General features: G+C 39.2%; 1 protein-coding gene across 10 annotated transcripts in view; it reads right to left on the minus strand.

Annotated features, from left to right (window-relative positions):
• LOC123745239 (protein bric-a-brac 2) overlaps positions 1 to 20,580 on the minus strand; it is a 107,642-nt gene that overhangs the window by 84,241 nt on the left and 2,821 nt on the right. For 9 of the 10 annotated variants that reach the window (XM_045725555.2, XM_069300649.1, XM_045725554.2 and 6 more), the window contains exons 3-6: positions 13,508 to 13,721; positions 10,720 to 10,899; positions 4,944 to 5,166; positions 477 to 635 (exon numbers count right to left, since the gene is read on the minus strand). In XM_045725555.2, the coding sequence (XP_045581511.1) occupies positions 477 to 635; positions 4,944 to 5,166; positions 10,720 to 10,899; positions 13,508 to 13,714 (769 nt within the window). In that variant the 5' untranslated portion in view covers positions 13,715 to 13,721. The remainder of the gene's footprint in view (positions 1 to 476; positions 636 to 4,943; positions 5,167 to 10,719; positions 10,900 to 13,507; positions 13,722 to 20,580) is intronic. The other variant, XM_069300647.1, reaches the window with a different exon arrangement.

Consider the following 20,580-nt stretch of genomic DNA (forward strand, 5'->3'; position numbering starts at 1 on the left):
TTCAGTCTACTTTTCCATAAACACTTTCGTAGGACACACTTTTTTTTTTTTTACATACTCGGTATATTCGTTAGAAAAAACAAACAAGAAAAAGTATTAGCTGCTGCTTGCACAGTACATGTGTACAGTTACTATTGGTGGCACTTCATCAAGAGACTGTGAAGAGTAAGGTATTCATAAGTGTGATGATTTTTACTTTTCCCAACCGGAGCGAGGATGTATGGATGATATGTGCAACTGAGAGAGAGGTTTCAAGATTTTACAACAATGCAAATCACAAAACTTTTTCCAGACATGAAACCTAAATACCTATACTTTACCTGGTGAGGTTGCAGATGGTGAGGTTGACGTCCACGTATCCATTTGTAACACTTAAAACTTTATCCAAAATAACATACCAGAGTAAACTTTATCAAAGCAATAGATTTCAGGAAATAAAAATAAATGTAGTATAGAAAAATACTGTGACTACTCACCATCTTGTGTCTTGACTTGGGGCGGCGGAACATAAGAAGGTAATAGTGGCCCGGGGGGCGGGGGTGCATTTGGGGGAGCTTGTTGGGATTGTTGTGAGGAGGAGGCAGGACCTCCTTCTCTCAGGTACGCCTCTGGGACAAAGGCCTCACCTTCACCACCTGTAAAATGATCATATACGAACCAATATTACATTATTGCTATAACAGTAATAAAATGAGTAAATGCTTTTGTTTAAGTGAGTTATAAAATTAATATGAAAATAATAATAAAGGTCACTGATATTAAGCAGTGAACTCCATACTTGAGTCAGTGGAATAGTGATGTAACAAGCCTTACAAAGATGTTTTTTTGCGTCAAACCACAACTTCTAACTCACATGCAGTAAGTAAATTAAAAACTTCACCAAACTAGCAGTTTCCCCACCTAATTATTGTATTTATATTTTGCTAGTGACTCAATTTCAATATTATCCATTCTCATTCATACACCAAGTAGAACCAACCCTAACAAAATTCAAAAGTAACTGGAGAAAATGGGCAGTCATGTACAACAGCTTATCTATATAAAACATCGCAAATTCTTGAGTGTTCTGTGCACTTATTTCTTTTTTTTAGAATAACTTTTGTATAGTACAGTATTGCTCATTTTAACAACATCTAATATAATAATTTTAGATTTGACAATAGTATGGGTCATCCAAAACACGGCATTTATTTGGTATGGAACACAACTTTGCTAGGTTATCTGGGTTTGTTACGGAACTGTGCTTCACCCACTGAGATTATCGAGTACAGAATTGAGAGGACTCAGTTATGAGGACAGGTTGAAGGAAATCCCTCACACAATCCCTTAGATGAGAAAAAACAAAGGAGATATGGTTACAACATGCAAGATCCTGAGAAGAGTAGAAAAATGTGAACAAAAAGAAACAATTTAAATTAAAAGAAGGTAGGACAAGGGGATTTTGATGGAAGTTGGACAAGCATCCGAGTCATAGAGAAGTAAGGAAATTCTCAACAATTCAACTGTCAAAGCCAATTCCAGCCAAAACTTTAGCTCCAAAGTGCAGTTATAATTGTATGTTGATCCTAGGGTAATGCAGTTATCATATGTTCATCTTGGTTATCACCTGGTTTTCATACAAATTACATAAATATGGTTATAATAATATATCTATATGGAATTAATGCAGTCACATCAAATTCTGCCATTTTTAGCTGCTTACTACTATGAGGTTATCTTGTACTACAAGTTATGAGACTATCATAAAATCACAATCTGGTGTTTCTTGTTAGTGTTTGAATCTATTTCAAAATAACAATACCTCCGAATAGTACCAAAAGAGTGGGTTGCAAGATGTTTTCTATGACATGTGCCAGGAACAGATTTACTAAATTGGTAGGTCATTTACATAAATTAGGAAGAGCAATAGTCCTAGGAATGATCCTTGTGAGACTACGTCACACACACTGGAGGCCTGGTCCGCGAGGACGCTAAGCCCCGAAAACACCTCAAGGTAAGGGTTACCACCCTTTTAATTAAGTACCTCATCTTAGTATATTATATGACCCTTTGCTTTGCGTCAAGTTCTCCACAACCCTTGTGTGGAAGTTTTATTACTTAAGATGGTTTCCCATTAGATGCTTGCAAGTTCTATGTTTATTTTTCTCAATCAATCCTCATATTATTAAAATTATATTAATTGAATAATCCCCTCTAGCTTGATAATTTTCTGGGACATATTTAGAGTATTGATGTAAGTTTGCATTTCAATGATCTTGTGATCTGAGTGTATGATATCTGATATGGTAATGTCCCAGATTATTTTGTCATTCCTTGTGAAGAGCAGATCTAGAATAGGTTTCATTCCTAGTTAGCTCTGTTATCTGCCAGTTGAGCAAAAATTTGTCACAGAATCTAAGAAGTTCTCTAACCTGTGGTTGGTTATTTCCTGGATGATTTTCTGGTATAACATTTTTGTTAGCTAGTCACCATCTTAAGCTGGGCAGGTTGAAGTCTCCAAGGAAGATAGTACTGTACTGTATCTGGTATTGGATTTGCCACATTATTGAGACCATTGTCTATTCTACTTATCTGCTCTGTGAATTCTTCAACCATTGCATTTGGCAGTTAGTATATTACAATAATAATTAGGTGCATTTTCTCTACTTTTACAACAAGTATCTCTACGACCTCATATGTAGAGTTTAGGAGCTCTGAACCTACAAGGTCCTCTCTAATATACAAATCAAATATTGCTTTTGCCTCTGTGAGGAGGCTATATATGAATGGTATTTTGTTTGTCACCCCTTTTTTTAATCCCTGTATATTGGCACAAATAAATGAGGTTACTCATTTATGGCCTGACCATTTATGGTCATATTTGGACCATTTACTCATTTATGACATTTATGACCACACTTATGCTGACCTGAAGAGCGTGCAGAGATCCTGTCCTGCTAGAATCCACACACTAAAACATCTAAACTATTGGGACTGACTAAAGTGCCTAAATCTGTATTCTCTTGAGCGCAGGCGGGAGAGATACATAATAATTTACACATGGTAAATAGTAGAGGGGCTGGTCCCAAACCTGCACACAGAAATACCACCAAATGAGACCAGAAGGCATGGCAGGATGTGCAGAATACCCCCATTAAAAAGCAGAGGTGCAATAGGTACTCAAAGAGAACTCTATCAACATCAGAGGCCCGAGACTGTTCAACACGCTTCCGCTACACATAAGGGGCATTACTGGTCAACCCTTCACAGTGTTCACGAGAGAACTTGATAAACACCTCCAAAGGATACCTGATCAACCAGGTTGTGACTCATACATCAGGCTGCGTGCAGCCGTGTTCAACAGTCTGGTTGAATAGTCCAGCAACGAGGCGGCCTGGTCGATGACCGGGCCACGGGGATGCCAAGCCCGAAATCATCTCAAATTAACCTCAAGGTAAGGTACTCTCTATAATGTATTTTGACTGGGGGGGGGGGTTTGTTCAGGGAAGTCCGTTATGCAAAGGAAAACAAATTAGAAAAAGTTCAAAGGCAAGCAATGAAATGAATTCCAGAATTTAAAAATAAGAACAATGAGGAAAGATTAAAGGCTCTGGACATGCCCTAATTGGAAGAATAAGGAAATAATTATCATTCTACTTCATAGAAGGATTTGAAGAATCAGGCAGGAAAAATTAGATACTGTATAAGCAGAACTAGAGGGTATAGTTGTAAAAATCAAAGAAAAGGTCTAGAAAGAATAAGATGTACATTTTTCAAAAGAATGGTAAATACTTGAAAAAACTCAAGGGTGAGATTGTTTACCCATAGACAATTTTGAAAGTTGTTTCACTCTACAGCATGGCCTTTGGTTCAAAAGGTTGTTTTCAAGGCCTGTATGCCCACATAACCATCACAGATTGAATGCTTCCACCATTTAATTTTTTATAGTAGCTTGAAATTATGGACCTCTCAAATTCTCAGTGTTCTGCAATTGTACTTATGCCACCCATACTTTTCATTTGATTTATTTTAAACATCCTAGAATATCTCTCACTCCAGTTTATTGTAATTTTACTTATGCTGAATTGTTACTTGCTCCTCCAGTATTTTCTATGCTACTGCTATGAAAATCTCTCTCATCTTTGTTTCAAAGAACATAATCCGAGTGCTCTGAGTTGTTGATAGCAGTTGAAGTGCTCAACAGATTATGTATGGAGTAAAGGCCAATATATATTCCAGTTCAGAAATTTCACATACCTTGAGGGGAAATTTAAGGACCTAGCAAATTTAATTATCGAGATAATGCCAGTGCTTTGAATGTTATCATCCCTGGTGTAACATTATTCAATTTAAATATTCCTCATCAACTCAAATATTTAATTTTTCTAGATTAGTCCCTCATTCTATTAAGAGATTTGACTTTTTATTCTGTACTCCTTTTAAGGTCTACATTATCCCATATAAAAGTAACTAAAAATTGTTGACATTGAACATTATGTTATACCACATAGTCCATTGGAAGGTCATTTTTATATTCAATTGTAATTTTTCTTTTTCTTCCACAAAGGTAAGTTTCATACTTATTTCGTATCATAAGCAAAGAATGACGCAAGACTGGTTTGCATTTCCATGTCTTCTCTGAGGAAGAGCAATGGTACAAAGACAGTACCATGTGGATCAAGTTTCATACCGTTATGAGACTGTCTATCCGTAGCTACTAATACATCATAACACAAGCAACAGCATACATCACTCCAGTAACACTATCAACCATTTTCTAAGTACAGTCCTGTGCTGATATTTAGATTCTTGCCTATACAGCACTGAAGAAATTAAAGTGCTCACACTCCACTTCCAAGAAATTGAACTCAACTGACATGCAACACCTTAGTACTTAGTACAATACAGTATTTAGGTACAAGTACTCGACTACAGCATCAGAAAAATAATCACGTGACACCTACCTTCATATGCAGAATCACTGCACTCTTTTAGTTCAACCATCTCTTGTTTGACAGGTATCATTTCTGAATCTGAATCACCTGATAACCGACTATCATCATTTGGGGTATGTGGTTCTTGAGAGGGTTGGTGGACGTCTATAGATAACCTGGGTCGTTTAGGACTGACGGAATCTGAGTCACATCCTTCTGGTGGTCTTGGAGAGGATGAACGAAGTACTCTCTGCTGAAAGGTGATACAAATGCCAATGTTAATTTCTCTTCAAGCTAATTTTATCTTTTAATGTTAAGAAAATAATATACATTATTGTTCAATGATATATGAACACTGTATTATACAGTACCCCATTAACAGTATGTGCTGCCCTGCTCGAGGCAGCGCGAACTTATGGCATAAGAAGAATGGCAATTTTGCTAGTGAAATGTGTGTTATAAAAATTTGCACCAAGTACTTGATGTCAGGAGGTTACCCCAACTTCCTACAGCCACACAGCTGGTAGGTTCAGTTGTCCCTGGGCATTCATAGTGAGCAGTTGTGTTATGTGTCTTGCTCTGGCACCATGCCATGTTCCATCACAGTTAACAGTGGCGCTGGTGGTATTTTATTGTTATAATAGCACCTACCAAGGAACTAAGCAAAGAAACTATTGCTCAGATAATTGCTCTGAAGCAGGCAGGCCACCAAACAAAGGAAATTAGCAAGATGCTCTGTGGCAAAGACCAGAGTACTGTACACAAGTACTGTTGCTGCTTCCAGGTAGACCCCACGGGTCATACACCACCACAAAAACCACGCTCTGGTCACTCCACCTGTACATGGTGGAGTGACCAGATCACTGTAAGGTGTGCGAGCATTCTTAAACATATGATGTCAGGCTGCGAGCAGCCGCATCCAACAGCCTGGTTGACCAGTCCAGCAACGAGGAGGCTTGGTCAACGACCGGGCCGCGGGGACGCTAAGCCCCAGAAACACCTCAAGGTAACCTCAAGGTAAGGTACATTAGAGGATATGCCATCTGTTACAATGAGGATAGTAAAGGAAAAACCTGAAGTGTTTGGGGGAATTGTCCGTGCATATGTGCACTGACAATTGGCATGTTCACAAGTAGGTTATATTTGGCCATACAAAAAAAAAAACTGCTAACACATGCAGAGAGAGAGCTCGCAGGGTTGCCTTTCCCCAGAAATACCTCACATGGACTCAGGATGACTGCTTTCAGTTTTGTGGAGTGATGAAGCAACATTTACTGTGACATGCAACCAAGGAGCTTGTGTTTATCACCAACTGAGCAGTGACCCCCCCTGGGTGCACAGTATGTGGAGAGCACCATGAAACATCCAGATTCACTAAAGGTGAGGGGTTGTTTCACAGGCAGGTGTTTAGGCAAGCTTCTTGCAATTCCTAAAAACCTTAAGTGAATCAAGCAGTGTACCTGGAGCTCCCATGTTATTATTTGCCAGATTCTTTCAAGCCAGGACATGACAAAGTGTTTTAGCATATCAGTGTTCCAGCTCACACTGCCAAATCTGTCACCAAGAGGCTTGATGACTGCATGTTACCCTTCATGAAGGATAGCCCAGGTAACAGCCCGGATCTCAACCTAATTGACACCCTCTGGAACATCGTTAAGATGGATCTGCAGGGAAGAGACATCAACTCCATACCCAAGTTGGATGCGACCCTTCGTCAGTCCTGGAACAACATCTCACCTGACCATCTATGTAATCTTGCTCTGTCACTACCCTGATGTTTCCAAGTCATGAAGAAGGGAAAGGCCCACCCAACCAAGGATTAATAGATAATTATATACATCTTGTACTATAATTGACCGTATGTCTTGTTTTTGGACACTGCCTCAAGCAGGGCAGTGCATATTTTTGACGGGTACTGTATTAAAGCACTATCTTGATTGCACAAGGGTTATATGAGACGTTATCTACATGCACACAAGAAAATTTAAATCAAATGTTTTTGTCTTCCTAAATTTAAAACCCACGCTCTTAGTATAAGAACAGAGTCCGAAAATTTTTAAGTCACTTTCCAAGATTGTAGAAGTTTGCTCGAGATCTCAAATAAAGACTGGGAACACTGTACAAGTGTAAGTTTCAAATGTTGCAGAGTACCTAAACTATCTCATGATGGTATGCACACTATGGATTGAACATCAGAATGGTATGTGCATTTCAATGGTTAAGGGAATAGACAGGGCAGAAAATGTCAGACTATTTAGCAAGGGTGGCAGACATTAGAAAACAAAAATAAGTTACAGAATAGTGAACAAATAAAAAGTGCTCAGTAAAGTGGTAAAAGCAAACTCTCTACACAGTTTCAAGTGTAGAGGTGATGAAGCCCAATAGGCTCAGGAATCTATACAGGAATCAGAATTGAGAGGCAGCACCTACGAATTGTAAAGCTGCCTCTCGCGAGAACAGCTAGGCAAGAATAAAGGACTGACAGTAATCATTACCTAATTTCCATGTTTTTAATGGGGAAGCATCAGCCTGGAGAAACAAAGGAAGTAGCATAAAGAAAGCTAACGACATTAAATATAAAATGCTTGTCCATTCACTAATGCCTGCAATAAAGCCAATATTGTATAAGATTTTTTTCACTAACATCCACTACAATCAGCCCCCATTATCAGAAGAATAACTACCAGAAAGATGATCACCACAACAAGGATTAGTACTTTGTAGTAAATGTGACACCAGACACAGCACAATCATAAAGAATCAAGACAAATTCAACCCTACAACTCAACTTGCTTAACCACTGCACTGCGCAAAGTGCCTTGAGGCTCTCGACGGGTGGTGCGCAACGCGCCTCAGGGATCTCATAAGTACAGTACAGTACAGCTTATCATTCAAAACTTGCGCAGCTACAGAGTTCACATCAACTTCCAGAAGGCTCTCCTAAACAGACTCCATTTAAAACAAAAATCGTGGGCAACATTCGCCTCTGTGCTGAGTAAGCAACCAAGACTGGCACACACAGCATGAGCTAACAGCATTGCTGTTCAGCTTGTGACCACAGCATCGCCTAAAAATGTCAAAATATATATGTATCTGGTATTATTTAGCTATGATGGTATTACAGAAGAGCCTGACTGTGATAAAAACTGTGTACAATATTCAGACATCAGTGAATAAATGCTGTTCAAGATGTTCACAGCACTATCCACAGCACACTGCCATTATTTTGCCCATCTAAACTTCTTCAAATGACTTCTCATGTTCCTTTACAAAATAAACATGTGGAAAATTATTCATTTACATGATTTAGTGACCAGGATTCTGATAATAGCAGGATTGTAGTGAGAATTAGCGATGTGCATAGTATAATGGGAGGAGCAATCTTGATGAGGGAGGGGAGGGTTGAAGTAGCATCATCTGCTTGCTGGTGTGTGGCAACATGTTATTGTCTGGAATCACATTACCAGCTTAGTGGTTCACTATGATGAACACAAATGTAGATACTTATATATAATGTGTGTATAGAGTGTAATAACAGCAAAAGGAGTTTGCTAGGAGGAGCCATTTTGGTGAGGGAGGGAGTGAGGCTGCAGTCTGCTGGCTACTGTTTGACTTGCCATGCAGTGGCCACTATGCTGTATGGATACCATACCAGCTTAGTTGTACAGTTATGGTGAATAAAACATGTAGATACCTGTACTTATATATAATGTGTGTATATAGTTAAATAACTCCACAAACAGTATGGTTGGGGGAGGAATGTTAGTGCGTCTGGCCTTGAACCAGTGAGGGAGGCAGCCGTCAGCGGTGTGTGGGGCGACCTCTCTTTTATTGCGTGAACTCGCCATACCAGTTTAGTTGTACAGTTATGGCGAACAAAACATGTAGATACTTATATATAACGTGTGTAAATAGTGTAATAAAAACAATAACAGTATGGTGGGAGGTGGTGAGTGGAGTGTTGAAGGAGGGTGGGAGTCAGCCAGCAGCTGCTGTGTTGCAGCCACTCTTGTTGTTTTGGGCTCACCAAACCAACTTAGTGGTTTGTTTTGGTGAACACACATGTAGATAGGTATATACAATGTGTGTGTGTGTATATAGTGTAATAACAGCAAAAATACTGTTTGATTGATCGTAGAATATAATATACATGTCACATATATGAGTCCCATAATTTTGAGCATAGCGATGTTCCATATATTGAACTACAGTATATAAATTCTACAAATTCCACACGTTTGAATAATATAACAGCAAAAAATCTGAGTAGAAACGAATGAGAAACATCAGAATAATTGTGAAACATTATTCACGGCAACTGCCACTCTACGGGGTGGCGGGGCCATCTGACCCCAAACGCTCCATCACCCAGCGCCCATAATTTGCTCAACTTCCCAGCTCCATCACGGCTAATGTTTGTCACATACAATATTTTTTTTTTTTAGTTTCCCATGATCAGAGACTGCATTTTAACGATATAAGAAGATAAATTTTTTTTTTTAAATAATTTATTTTCGGCGCACCGCAGGTTAGTTATGTTTTAATGCAAGCAGTGCAGTGGTTAACTGATACTAGAAAAATATAAAACAACATCCTTAATACCTCACCTTTCCTGGCTCACCCCATCTTTATCCTGAATGAGCTACTAGTCCTATATACTGTACATGTACGGTGGAACCTCGGTCTACAACTGCACCCGAATACAAATTTTCCAGTGAATGACAAAAATTGTCAGAAAATATACCCAGGTGTACGACGTTTGCTCCAGAGTACGAACCACTTGTTCATACTTGTCCAAGTTGGTAAGATCAGTTTATGTTTGTATCCTGTCAAGTTATAACTGCACTTTAATTCTCTGTGAATAATTTCATTGTTTTAGTGGTTTTCTGTTGCTTAACAAAAAAAGTTCTTATTATACATCATGCCACAGGTCCCACAAAAGTCATGTGGTAAAGTTCAACCTAAGAAAATAGGTGTGAGGATACAACAGTAAGGAGAAGTTGAGGAAAATGATGATAGAAAAATAAAGAGATCATTCTTCAACCTGAAGACATTGTGTGTGTAGTTGATTGACTAGGAAAATGTGTGCAGTATGGGAAGAACTGTAATGTTTTGCTGAAAAGACTCACCCAGATAAAGCTGGAGTAATCCACTGTGTTGACCTTTTTAATTACAATGTGAGTCTCAGTATAGATAATTGTTAAAATGTAGGCAAAAGAAAGTGTCTTTAGACAGATTCTAAGTGAGACAAACAACCAGTGAGCCACAACCAGGTCCTTGTGGTATGCCTACAAAATGAAAGAGAAAGTGTACGCTAGAAATGCCATCATTGCCTTATGTTATAATTGAAGGGGGACTGTTTCAAACACTAACACCTTCCCTCCACCTCACCGTCTTCCATAGGCCAACAAAAGTCGGCAATAAAAGTGAGGAGCAGTTAAATTTTAATTTATTTTATTTAGTTTATATTTATTCCTTGTTGTTTTGTGTATGGAAAAATATTAGTACAGTATTCTGAATAAAATGTATTTCCGAGTTAATATTTTGGGTATATGAAACGGATTACAGTAATTTCCTTTCCATTATTTCTTATGGAGAAAATTTGATTCGATGTACAAATATTTGGGTTACATTGCATTTCTTGGAACAGATTAAATTCACACACCAAAGCTTCACTATACAGTATATCTATTTGATTTTATAAAACCCCTAAAGGCTTTTAAGGGTTATGTCATGTTAAATAAAGCTTTCTTCCAGCTTGGAGTTTCTTTAGATCAAAATAATTGTAGTTAATATGAAATCTCACCTTTTCACTATCCTCTGCAAGGCCCCGGATCTTTAACATTTCTGCAGTTTTGAGAAATCTAGCCAAATTTTCTTGATGCACATTTACTTCCCCCTGATATATAAATCGTAGAAGCTTCTCTAAATCTGCAAAACGCACCTCCGGTGGCAATATGACAATTGGATGCTGACATGGATTTGCCTGAAAAATAAAATATGAAATCCTGGTGGTATCTATAATGAATTAATAGAAATAAATTACATTAGCAGCATAATTAATCTATAAATGGACTTAACAATGAAAAAGTAATTCAGAAATTACAGCACTGAGGTTAATAAATATTAAGTCAAACAAACAAGTACAGTAGATTCATACTACTGTATTAACATTCTGGGACACCAGCATATTTTTGGCTTGAGACGCTTTCTCTTGATAGTTTCCTCCCTTTCAGCACCACCCCAGATGTGGAGGCCTTGAAGCGTGCTGTTCTTGCCTTGGCAGCCATGCTCAAGATGCTCACCCTTCTCTTTTGGTAAGCGGAGGTGGCATTTTACTCGATCAGACTTGTGTGTTGAAAGGCTGTGTTGGCTCATTCATTAGATTTGGCATGGTACTTTTCTATTTTGTCCATTTTCCCTTCCTCTCCTCTTTTCTCCTTTCAAAGGATGTAGTGTCCCAATTTCTGTATGCAGCAGCCTCCTGTCAGCCTATTAAATATTTGTTACTTTCTTGGGGTTCTGCCCCCCGCTCGGAGGTGGTCTGATTGGGTTGGGACTTGACCTGCAGTTATTCATGGTAGGTCCTCATCCCTTTGGTGGGTGTCCCGGTCACCTTCATTCCCTGTCCAACCTTCTGTGTGATCGCCTTGGCTCATGTGCGCCTGGTTTTACAGATGGTATTTTACATTTGCAGCTTGGATGGTGTGTCTGAACCTCAATGATGCATACTGGTACATCCCTATTCATCCCAAGTTCAGGGACTGGTTAGGTTTTGTGATGTGCCATCTGGCATACTGCTTCAAGGTTCTTCTTTTGCCTTAAATCTGGTTCCCCATGTCTTTGCAACACTGGCACAGATAATTCTGTCCTGGCTGCACCTTCTAGTGGTTTGTGTGTTGGCTTACCTTGATGGGTGGCTAGTTTGAGGTACCAACCAGTCCATGTCAGCAAACTGTGGATCTGATTCTCTCCCAGATGAGCAGGGTCAGGTTCCTGATTAACTGGCAGAAGTTACAGTTAGTTTCATTTCAGATTTAGACTTGGATGGGCCTCATTTGGGACTCTGTTGGGTTCTTTTTCCCCTGCCTCCGGAAGCTTTGCGCCGTCTTCAGCTTTGTCGCTGGTTGGTGTTGGATCGGCCCTGGTTGACTTACTTTGAATGCATTGTCTTTTTCCTGACTCCGAGCATTGTGTTGGTTTTTCTGGTCCATCCATTTTGCTGCTCCCGGGACTGGTGGGTTTGGACCCCAGCTGCTCTCTGTCAGCTCCAGCTCCTGTCTCACTGGCTTTCTCTTCAGGGTTTTGGGGGTTCTGTTCCTTGGTGCCATCCTTCTCCATCACTCGATATGTTCACAAATGTTTTGGCTCTGGATTGGGGCTTCATGACCAGCGCTCAAAAGGCTGCCCATGATCGGAGGTCAGGCCCATTCCTTCAGGCACGGAGTGCACGAGTTTGTGGCTGTGTAGCATGCCCTGAAGAGGATTTGGCCACCACCAAGCTCTGGGCTGTAGCACCACTAACTGCTCCCTGGTGGTTGAGGGAGGCCTGAACTGAGAGGGGGTCACTTTGGTCCATCGCCCTGTTGAGCTAGATGCATTGCGAAGCTTGGCTTATAGTTTCTCAGGGTTTGGGAACTGGTTTGGTTCCCTGTGTGGTTCACATGCAGTGATTATGGAACGTTCTCACAGATGGGTTATCTCGCTTCCGTCCCATTTGTTCAGAGCGGACCATCAACAATGCGCCCTTCTGTTAAATCTGAGATGTTCAGTCACCCTGAGGTGGACCTCTTCACATTGGCCTGGAACCAGTGCCTTCCCTCCTACATGGTTCTGTTCCCCCATCACAAACCTCTGGCGATGGATGCCTTTCGAGTAGACAGTTCAAGGTGAAAGCGCAGTTACCTTTTCACTTTGGTTCAGTTGTTGAGCTGGGTTCTGTCCATTCTGGAGTCATATTTGAGGAAAGTCATCCTTCTGGCGCCTTAGTGGCCAGCCCAGCCTTTGATTCTGGCGCTTCTTGCCCAGTGTCCAGAAGCAGGTGTTTTTCCACAGCTCTGCTTCTTTCAGCCGATCGGCCTATTGCTGTACTGCACTGCTTCAACCTTCTGTTGTGGTCCCTTGACTGATTGTTTCTCCCTTTCTTCACCTTATTTTATACTGTTTCCAGTTTGGTTCGTAATGACTTTCTCAAAGCTGTTTTTGTTTGCTCTTTTGCTCTTGCCAACAAAAGGTTGGTGAACTTTAGGCTCTTCTCTTGAGGCGGGGGTTTTATTCCTTTGGCCCTGGTGGGCAGTTTATTAAATTGCAGCCTTCTTTTCTGCTGAAGAATCAGTCGGCAAACTTTTGGAGGGGTTATATTGTAGGGAGCCTTTGAAGTGTGTTTAACTCTTGAATTTAGAATCTCCACCAGTACAATAGTCAGCAGTGCACATGCATAGAACATTGTCAGAGCAGGAAAATGTCTTCCCAAGAGTGAAAAGCCAAAGAAAATACTTGTGCAAAGGACATTCAGTGATCGAAAATATATAGAAACAACATTGTTAAATGTGAAAAAACTGTCTGGCAAAAAGCTGGCATAAGCTAGCACTAACCTTCAAGAGATCTCTGAAGAAAACTGAACATGCTGAAAGTAGCATTTTGTGAGCTTTGAGAAACTGTCCTTCACATGCTAGAGTTACATCTACAAAATCTTGGTCGTTCTTAAATCCATCCAATGCAGTTACTAAGCTAGAATGGAAGTTGTTCCAGCGGAGGCAGAACTCCTGGGCATTAGCTGTCATTGCACCAGAGTCCTCCATCGCGCTCCTGAAATGAAAGAAAAAATTATTTTTATAAATTATAAATTACTTTCATTATAAAACTGCAGTCTTTCTACATGTGTATGCCATTCATACGGTTTCTCACATGGTGTACTGTTAATTTTAAAGCAGCCAATAAGTACTGTATAGTACTGAACAATACTGTACATGGACCCAAAAAATCTGACCACCCTTACATTATTTGCCAAATCATCATTCCAACTGGACTACCAAGTGTCTGAATTAAATTCTTGTGCAGGATGAAGAACTTGTATACATAGGTATACATACACAATACACAGTGTCTGTCACTTATCGATTTGTTACTATTTTATAAGTAGTGATCGTATCACCTTTTTCTTCTATCTTCTAGCTTTGGCATATTTAAAGCCTCTAACCTCTCTTCACAGCTCTCATTTTTCAATTCCCAAAATGATTTAGTTGTGCGTGACTTTGCACCTTCTTCAGTTTAGTGATGATGTTCTTAAGATATGGGCATCATACAACTAACTGGTGCATATTCCAACTTTGGTCTTGGAAATGTCATGAATAATTTCTTTAATACTTAGCCATCCATGTACAGTATTTAAAAGTGATTCTAAAATTAGAAAGCACAGCACACCCTCCTCGCATACTATTCTTTATGTGATACTCAGGTGAGTTTTTATCCAGAACCACCCCAAACCTCTCGATCAGAATTCTTTAAAGCATTTTCACATAATTTGTAGGTTGAGTATTGCCCTTTTCTCATATTCCACATTCTGTAACATGGCATTTATTCACATTCCATCTGCCAAGTATTACTCCATACACTTATTTTGTCCAGGTCTTCTTAAGGGCCATAACAATTGTCTAAATTTATCTTCCTGACATTATCAGCAAACATGTTCATATAATCATGTATGCCTTCTGGTAGATGGTTAATCTTCCTGACATTATCAGCAAACATGTTCATATAATCATGTATGCCTTCTGGTAGATGGTTAATCTTCCTGACATTATCAGCAAACATGTTCATATAATCATGTATGCCTTCTGGTAGATGGTTAACATAGACAATGAACATTACTGGTATCAGAACTGAACCCTGTGGTACTCCACTTGAAACACTTCTCCAGTCTCCAAACTTCAGTCAGCTCTCATTTTTGTTGGAAATTTTTCATCCATGCCAGAGGTCCCCTCGTCACTCCTCCAGCATGTTTCAGTTTCAGAACAACTATGTGGGAATGTATCAATCCCTTTTTTTTTTTAGGTCCAGATAAATGCAGTCAACCCAACCATCCTGTAAACCTCTGTGGCTCTATCATAGAAACTTAAGTAGATTTGTTACACAGACATTGCAATTGAAAACCACACTATTACTGTTTATCATTTCTCTCCAGGTATTCTACCCATTTGGTTTTAAATATTTTTTCAAATGTTTTGACTACTATGCTTGCCAACAATATAGGTCTATAATTTAGAGGGTCTTCCCTGCTACCATTTTTGTAGATTAGAACTATGTTGACCTACTTTCCATATGTGCCAAGTCCCCCATACACAAAGACTGAAAAGTCAATTAAAGAGGAGTGCTGAGTTCAGATACACAACCCAAGGTGAAACTCAATCTGGGGTAACTGTTTTGTTCCTACTTAACTTCTTGAGCATTTTTTCCCCACTTCATCTCGCGATATCTCTTTATACTATACAGTACTCTGAAATTCGTATTGCGTCCAGTTCTCTGAAAACTTCATTTTGCATAAACACCCTCTGGAACTGTTGTTTAGCATTTCACACATTTTCTTTTCATTCTCCATGAATCTGTTCCCCATTTTCAACCTCTAAATTTTATCCTTTAACTGCAATTTAACCAGTCTCCGTGGTGTAGTGGTAAGACACTCGCCTGGCGTTCCGCGAGCGCTTTGTCATGGGTTCGTATCCTGGCCGGGGAGGATTTACTGGGTGCAAATCCTTAACTGTAGCCTCTGTTTAACTCAACAGTAAAATGGGTAGTTGGCGGTAAAAATGATTTTTTGCGGCGGGGATTCTATTCCAGGGACCTGCCCGAAACGCTACGCGTACTAGTGGCTGTACAAGAATGTAACAACTCTTGTATATATAAAAAAAAAAAAAAAAATTGTTGTTAATGAATTTACAGAATAAGCCTGTTTTACATTTGTCCACTATCCCTTCTCAAAATTTCTTTCTGCTTCTCTTCTCACTTCCATGTACATAATTGTTTCTGGCTTCTTTGTATTGCTGGTATGTTTGAAGGTTTGGCCTTTTCCTACATCGATTCCATTTTTTTATTTTTTGTTACCTGGCCCTCTCGCAATTCTTGTTGCCCTAATCCTGTTTTCAAGTCCTGCATTTCTGTTTTGGTATAAAAAAAATTTGTGCCTCTACCAAGTCTCTCAAAACTTGGAAAACATCTCATTTATTTTCAAGCCTAACAATAAGTCTTTCCAGTCAAATTCATTAACCACTGCACTGTGCAGAGCGCTAGATTGGTTAAGTATAGTGTACTGTATCAGTGTATCAATGTTAAGTATATGAACTGTACATCAGGTATAGTGTAGCATTCAAAACTCCCACGGCTACATGGGGTTCACATCGGCTCTTGTAAACAGGACTCTCGTAAACAGACGCCATTTTTTTTTTTTAATTATGGGCAACATTCCCGGGTGTGAGAGCCTCAGTACTGAGTGAGCCACCAAGGCTGGTACACGCAGCATGAGCTAACAGTAATGCTGTTCAGCTTGTGACCACAGCATCACCTAAAATGTCAAAATATATATGTACTGTAACTGATATTATTTAGCCATGATGGTATTATAGAAGAGCCTGACTGTGATAAAGACTGTCTACAATGTTCATATATCAGTGAATCAATGCTGTTCAAGATGTTCACTGTGCTAGCCACAGCACTGCCATTATTTCGTCCAATCTGAGAATCTTCAAACGACCTCTCATATTCCTTTACAAAATAAACTTGTGGAAAATTATTCATTTATAGGATTTAGTGACCAGGATTCTGATAATAGCAGGATAGTGGTGAGAATTAGTGATGTACATAGTATGGTGGGAGGAGTATTCTTGGTGAGGGAGGGAGAGGTAGCGTCATCTACTGGCTGCTGTGTGACTTTACATACAGTGGATGGTGGCCACTATGCTGATTGGACACCATACCAGCTTAGTTGTAGTTATGGTGAATAAAACAAGTAGATACTTATATATAACATGTGTAAATAGTATAATTAAAACGATAACTGTATGGTGGGAGGAGAAATGTTGGCGAGTGGGTGTTGAGGTGTATCTCCTAGCTGCTGTGTCGTGGCCAGTCTTCTTGTTTTGATTCACCATACCAACTTAGTGGTTAGTTATGGTGAACACATATGTAAATAGGTACAGTATATACAATATGTGTACACACATTGTATATATTATACAGTATACACATTGTATATATTGTACAGTGTATATATACTATACAGTGTAATAATAACAAAAACACTGATTAATTGTAGAATGTAATATGTCACATACATGAGCCCCATAATTTTGAGCATAGTGGTGTTCAACACATTGAACTATATACATTCCACAAATTACACACTTGAATAATATTACAGCAAAAAAAAAAAAATTAAAATAATTGTCAAACATTATATTCCAGACACCTGTCACCCCACAGGGTGGAGTCGTCGAGTGACCCCAAGCGCTCCATAGCTCGGTGCCCATCAATGTGCCCCAAGTGCCCAGGTCCATCAAGGCTAAAGTATGTCACATGCAATATTTTTCTTCAGTTCCCATGATCCGAGATTGCATTTTAACAATATAAGATAAAATAATTTTTTGCAAAGAATTAATTTTTGGCACACAACTGGAATGTCATATTTTAATGCAGAGCAGTGCAGTCTATTATGTAGGAAGTACCGCACGTCTATGGGTCATCCAATAAGGTTAGCAGACTTCTAGATGTTACCACTGCTACGCTTAGGCTCGGCTACAAGTACCTCTGGGAATTTGTAAAATCTGCTGATGTAGATTTAACTAAATGTAAACTCTTGTCAGCAGAACTATTCGCATACTTTGCGTCATTATATAATGGAATGTGAAAAAATTGCGGAATTTAGAGATAACACCATCAATAGTGTCCAAGAAATGTGTAAGTACTTCATTCATAATGTGCTGCCCGAAATCTTAGCAAAGTATCCAAAATTTGCTTACTATAGGTAATGCCTGCACATGACTATAAAGCTGCCACCCAGTTGGGTGTTGGGTGGGTGTGCAGCAAGACTAGTAACTGTGTGTCTCACCATAGATGTAAAGTGCCTAGTATAGTGACTTGTGAGCCTCTTGTTGATCACTTGTGACAAAAGATTATTGATGTGTGTATTTGTGTGGGTGATTAAATATGTAAATGTATGTATATATGTATATGTATATATGTATATGTATATATATGTACATATATGTATGAGTATGTGTACATGTATATACAGTATAACAATAATTTTGTAACTAGTGTCAAAAGATTGTTATTTGCTTAGTTAAACGAACTAGAGGGTTCAGTTCCTGAACCGATTATGTGCCTCTGTAATCCTTTACACCACCGCCCACGGGATGGGTATGGGGTGCATAATAAAGAAAGAAATTGATTGCAGTGCAGTGGTTAAAGAACTTGCTAAGTTCTCCATAGTATCCTTTCCTGAGATCAAGTTTTTCAAGTGCTTTTTCTCCTTCCCTTCTAGATTATGACACACTGCATATTTTATTTCCAAAAGGATATTATCGCTCTTACCCCAAGGGAGGACGGTAATGAATATTAAATATCTTTCATACCTGGTGAATATCAAATCCAGCATCAACAGAACATCCCCTTCCCTCATTCTCGTGGCCTGTTTAACTTGCTTGAACATGATTATCTCCAGGAAGACTTTATTTATCTGCCACTTCAAATATCTTTCATTCTTGCTTCACAGACTTCCCTGTTAATTGATTTCAAGTTTAAGTCTACCAACAATTATGATTTATCTTTATCTTGCTCTTATTGCAATCTCTCATGATCATTATGAGGCCCTTTCATTTGTCATCCAGCTCCTCCTTTGCCAGTGTCACTTGCTTGTGGGCTGAAGGCATTTTCATAATTATCAATTTATCCTCCTCACTACAAATCACTTGAGCCATCATGTCAACTTCTTATGGTTTGGCTATTATTAATTCTCTTGCCGTCAGGTGTTCTTTCACTAGAACAGCAACTACTCCACCTTTTCTAATTTTTCCATCTCGTCTCTAAATTGAGTAGTCTGTTAGTACAACAATCTCTGGTATCTTTAGCTGAATTACATTATTTAGCTCTGTAAGGAAGGGACCTTTGTATGGAATATGTGAAATAATGGATGGTGGTAGAAAAAGCCACTTTCCAAACCCCCACTACATCGAGGGAGAATGAACCTCTCTAAAAAGAGATAAACAAGTACCTAATATTGATGAAAGGGACTTTTCCAGGTAGATTCTGTAAGTGGAAAGCATGTTGGAAATATAAGTGTTATATGTGGAAAACCAGTTTACATAATAAGAAATGAAGGAAAAAGATGGGGAACCAGGAAACATTGGAATGCTAATGGGAGGCGAGTGTAAACATGAATCAATGCTTAGTCACTTCTCTCTAGGCAGATACAGTTCAGATGCTCATCCCACCCGTTAGGTCAAATCGGATGGTCATCCCACGTGGTAACTAGTGCAGTGATATATTTACATTAATTGTGGTGCTATTGTATAGTGATAAACTTGTTTGGTGTTCTGGGCCACATGGCTTGTTAAAGGTTAAGCTACACTGCAAAATTCCTAGTGTACAGTAAATATAACTGTGAAGTAAGTAATTAATTATCAAAAGAAGGCACCAAACCGGGAAGGCTATGTAGCACCAACAAATGTGCGGAATAATCAGAGGGCGCTAAATATCACCAAGGATGCACCAACAAATGTGCGGAATAATCAGAGGGCGCTGAATATCACCAAGGATGCCAATACGAGAACAGAAATGCATAAGGCTAATGATATCAGAAGAGATAGCTGTGAACTAGAGCCATTGAAAAACACTTCAAGTGTACTGTACCAAATTAATCCCTGTGCTTTAAAGATTTTGATGTTTTGCTTGTATGTACCACTTTATAGGCTTCCCGATCCCTATTACCACGTAAAAAAAAAATATTTCTTCATCATATCCTACCCTTCTGGGGGCCTGACAGCTGAGTGGACAGCGCTACGAATTCATAGTCCTGATTTTTGGGTTTTCGGGTTCCGGGTTTAATCCCCGGTGGAGGCGGAAACAAATGGTCAGTTTTTCTCACCCTGATGCCCCTGTTACCTAGCAGTAAATAAGTACCTGGGAGTTAGGCAGCTGCTACAGGATGCTTCCAGGGGGGGGAGGGGGAGTAACAAAAAGGAGGCCTGGTCAAGGACTGGGCCGCAGGGACACTAAGCCCCAAAATCATCTCAAGATGACCCTCATTCAGATGTTTTGCTCCAGCAAGGTTTAGTTTTAAGTTTTCCCCTCTTTTTCATCATGAATTTAATGAGGTGAGAATAGCTTGAGCTACCTCATCCCTTTGTGTGTATTTTACCTCAAATAAACTTATTTCAATTTCAATCATTAATTTCCTGGTGTTCCTAAGCACTTCTGTCATTTGTTTAATTCCAATAAATGTCATCCTTAGGGGGAGATTCTTACCTTTCACGTATCTGCATCTTTTCCTAAAATCACTGGTATTTTCCTATAATGTGACGCCTCCTAAACCTCCTATTTTCTCAAATAGGATTTGAGAAAATTGTGATATATTACATTTGAGATATATTACAGCACAGTATACTGTATTATATTG

This window comes from Procambarus clarkii, chromosome 44 (assembly GCF_040958095.1).
Source record: "Procambarus clarkii isolate CNS0578487 chromosome 44, FALCON_Pclarkii_2.0, whole genome shotgun sequence".
Classification (NCBI taxonomy): domain Eukaryota; kingdom Metazoa; phylum Arthropoda; class Malacostraca; order Decapoda; family Cambaridae; genus Procambarus; species Procambarus clarkii.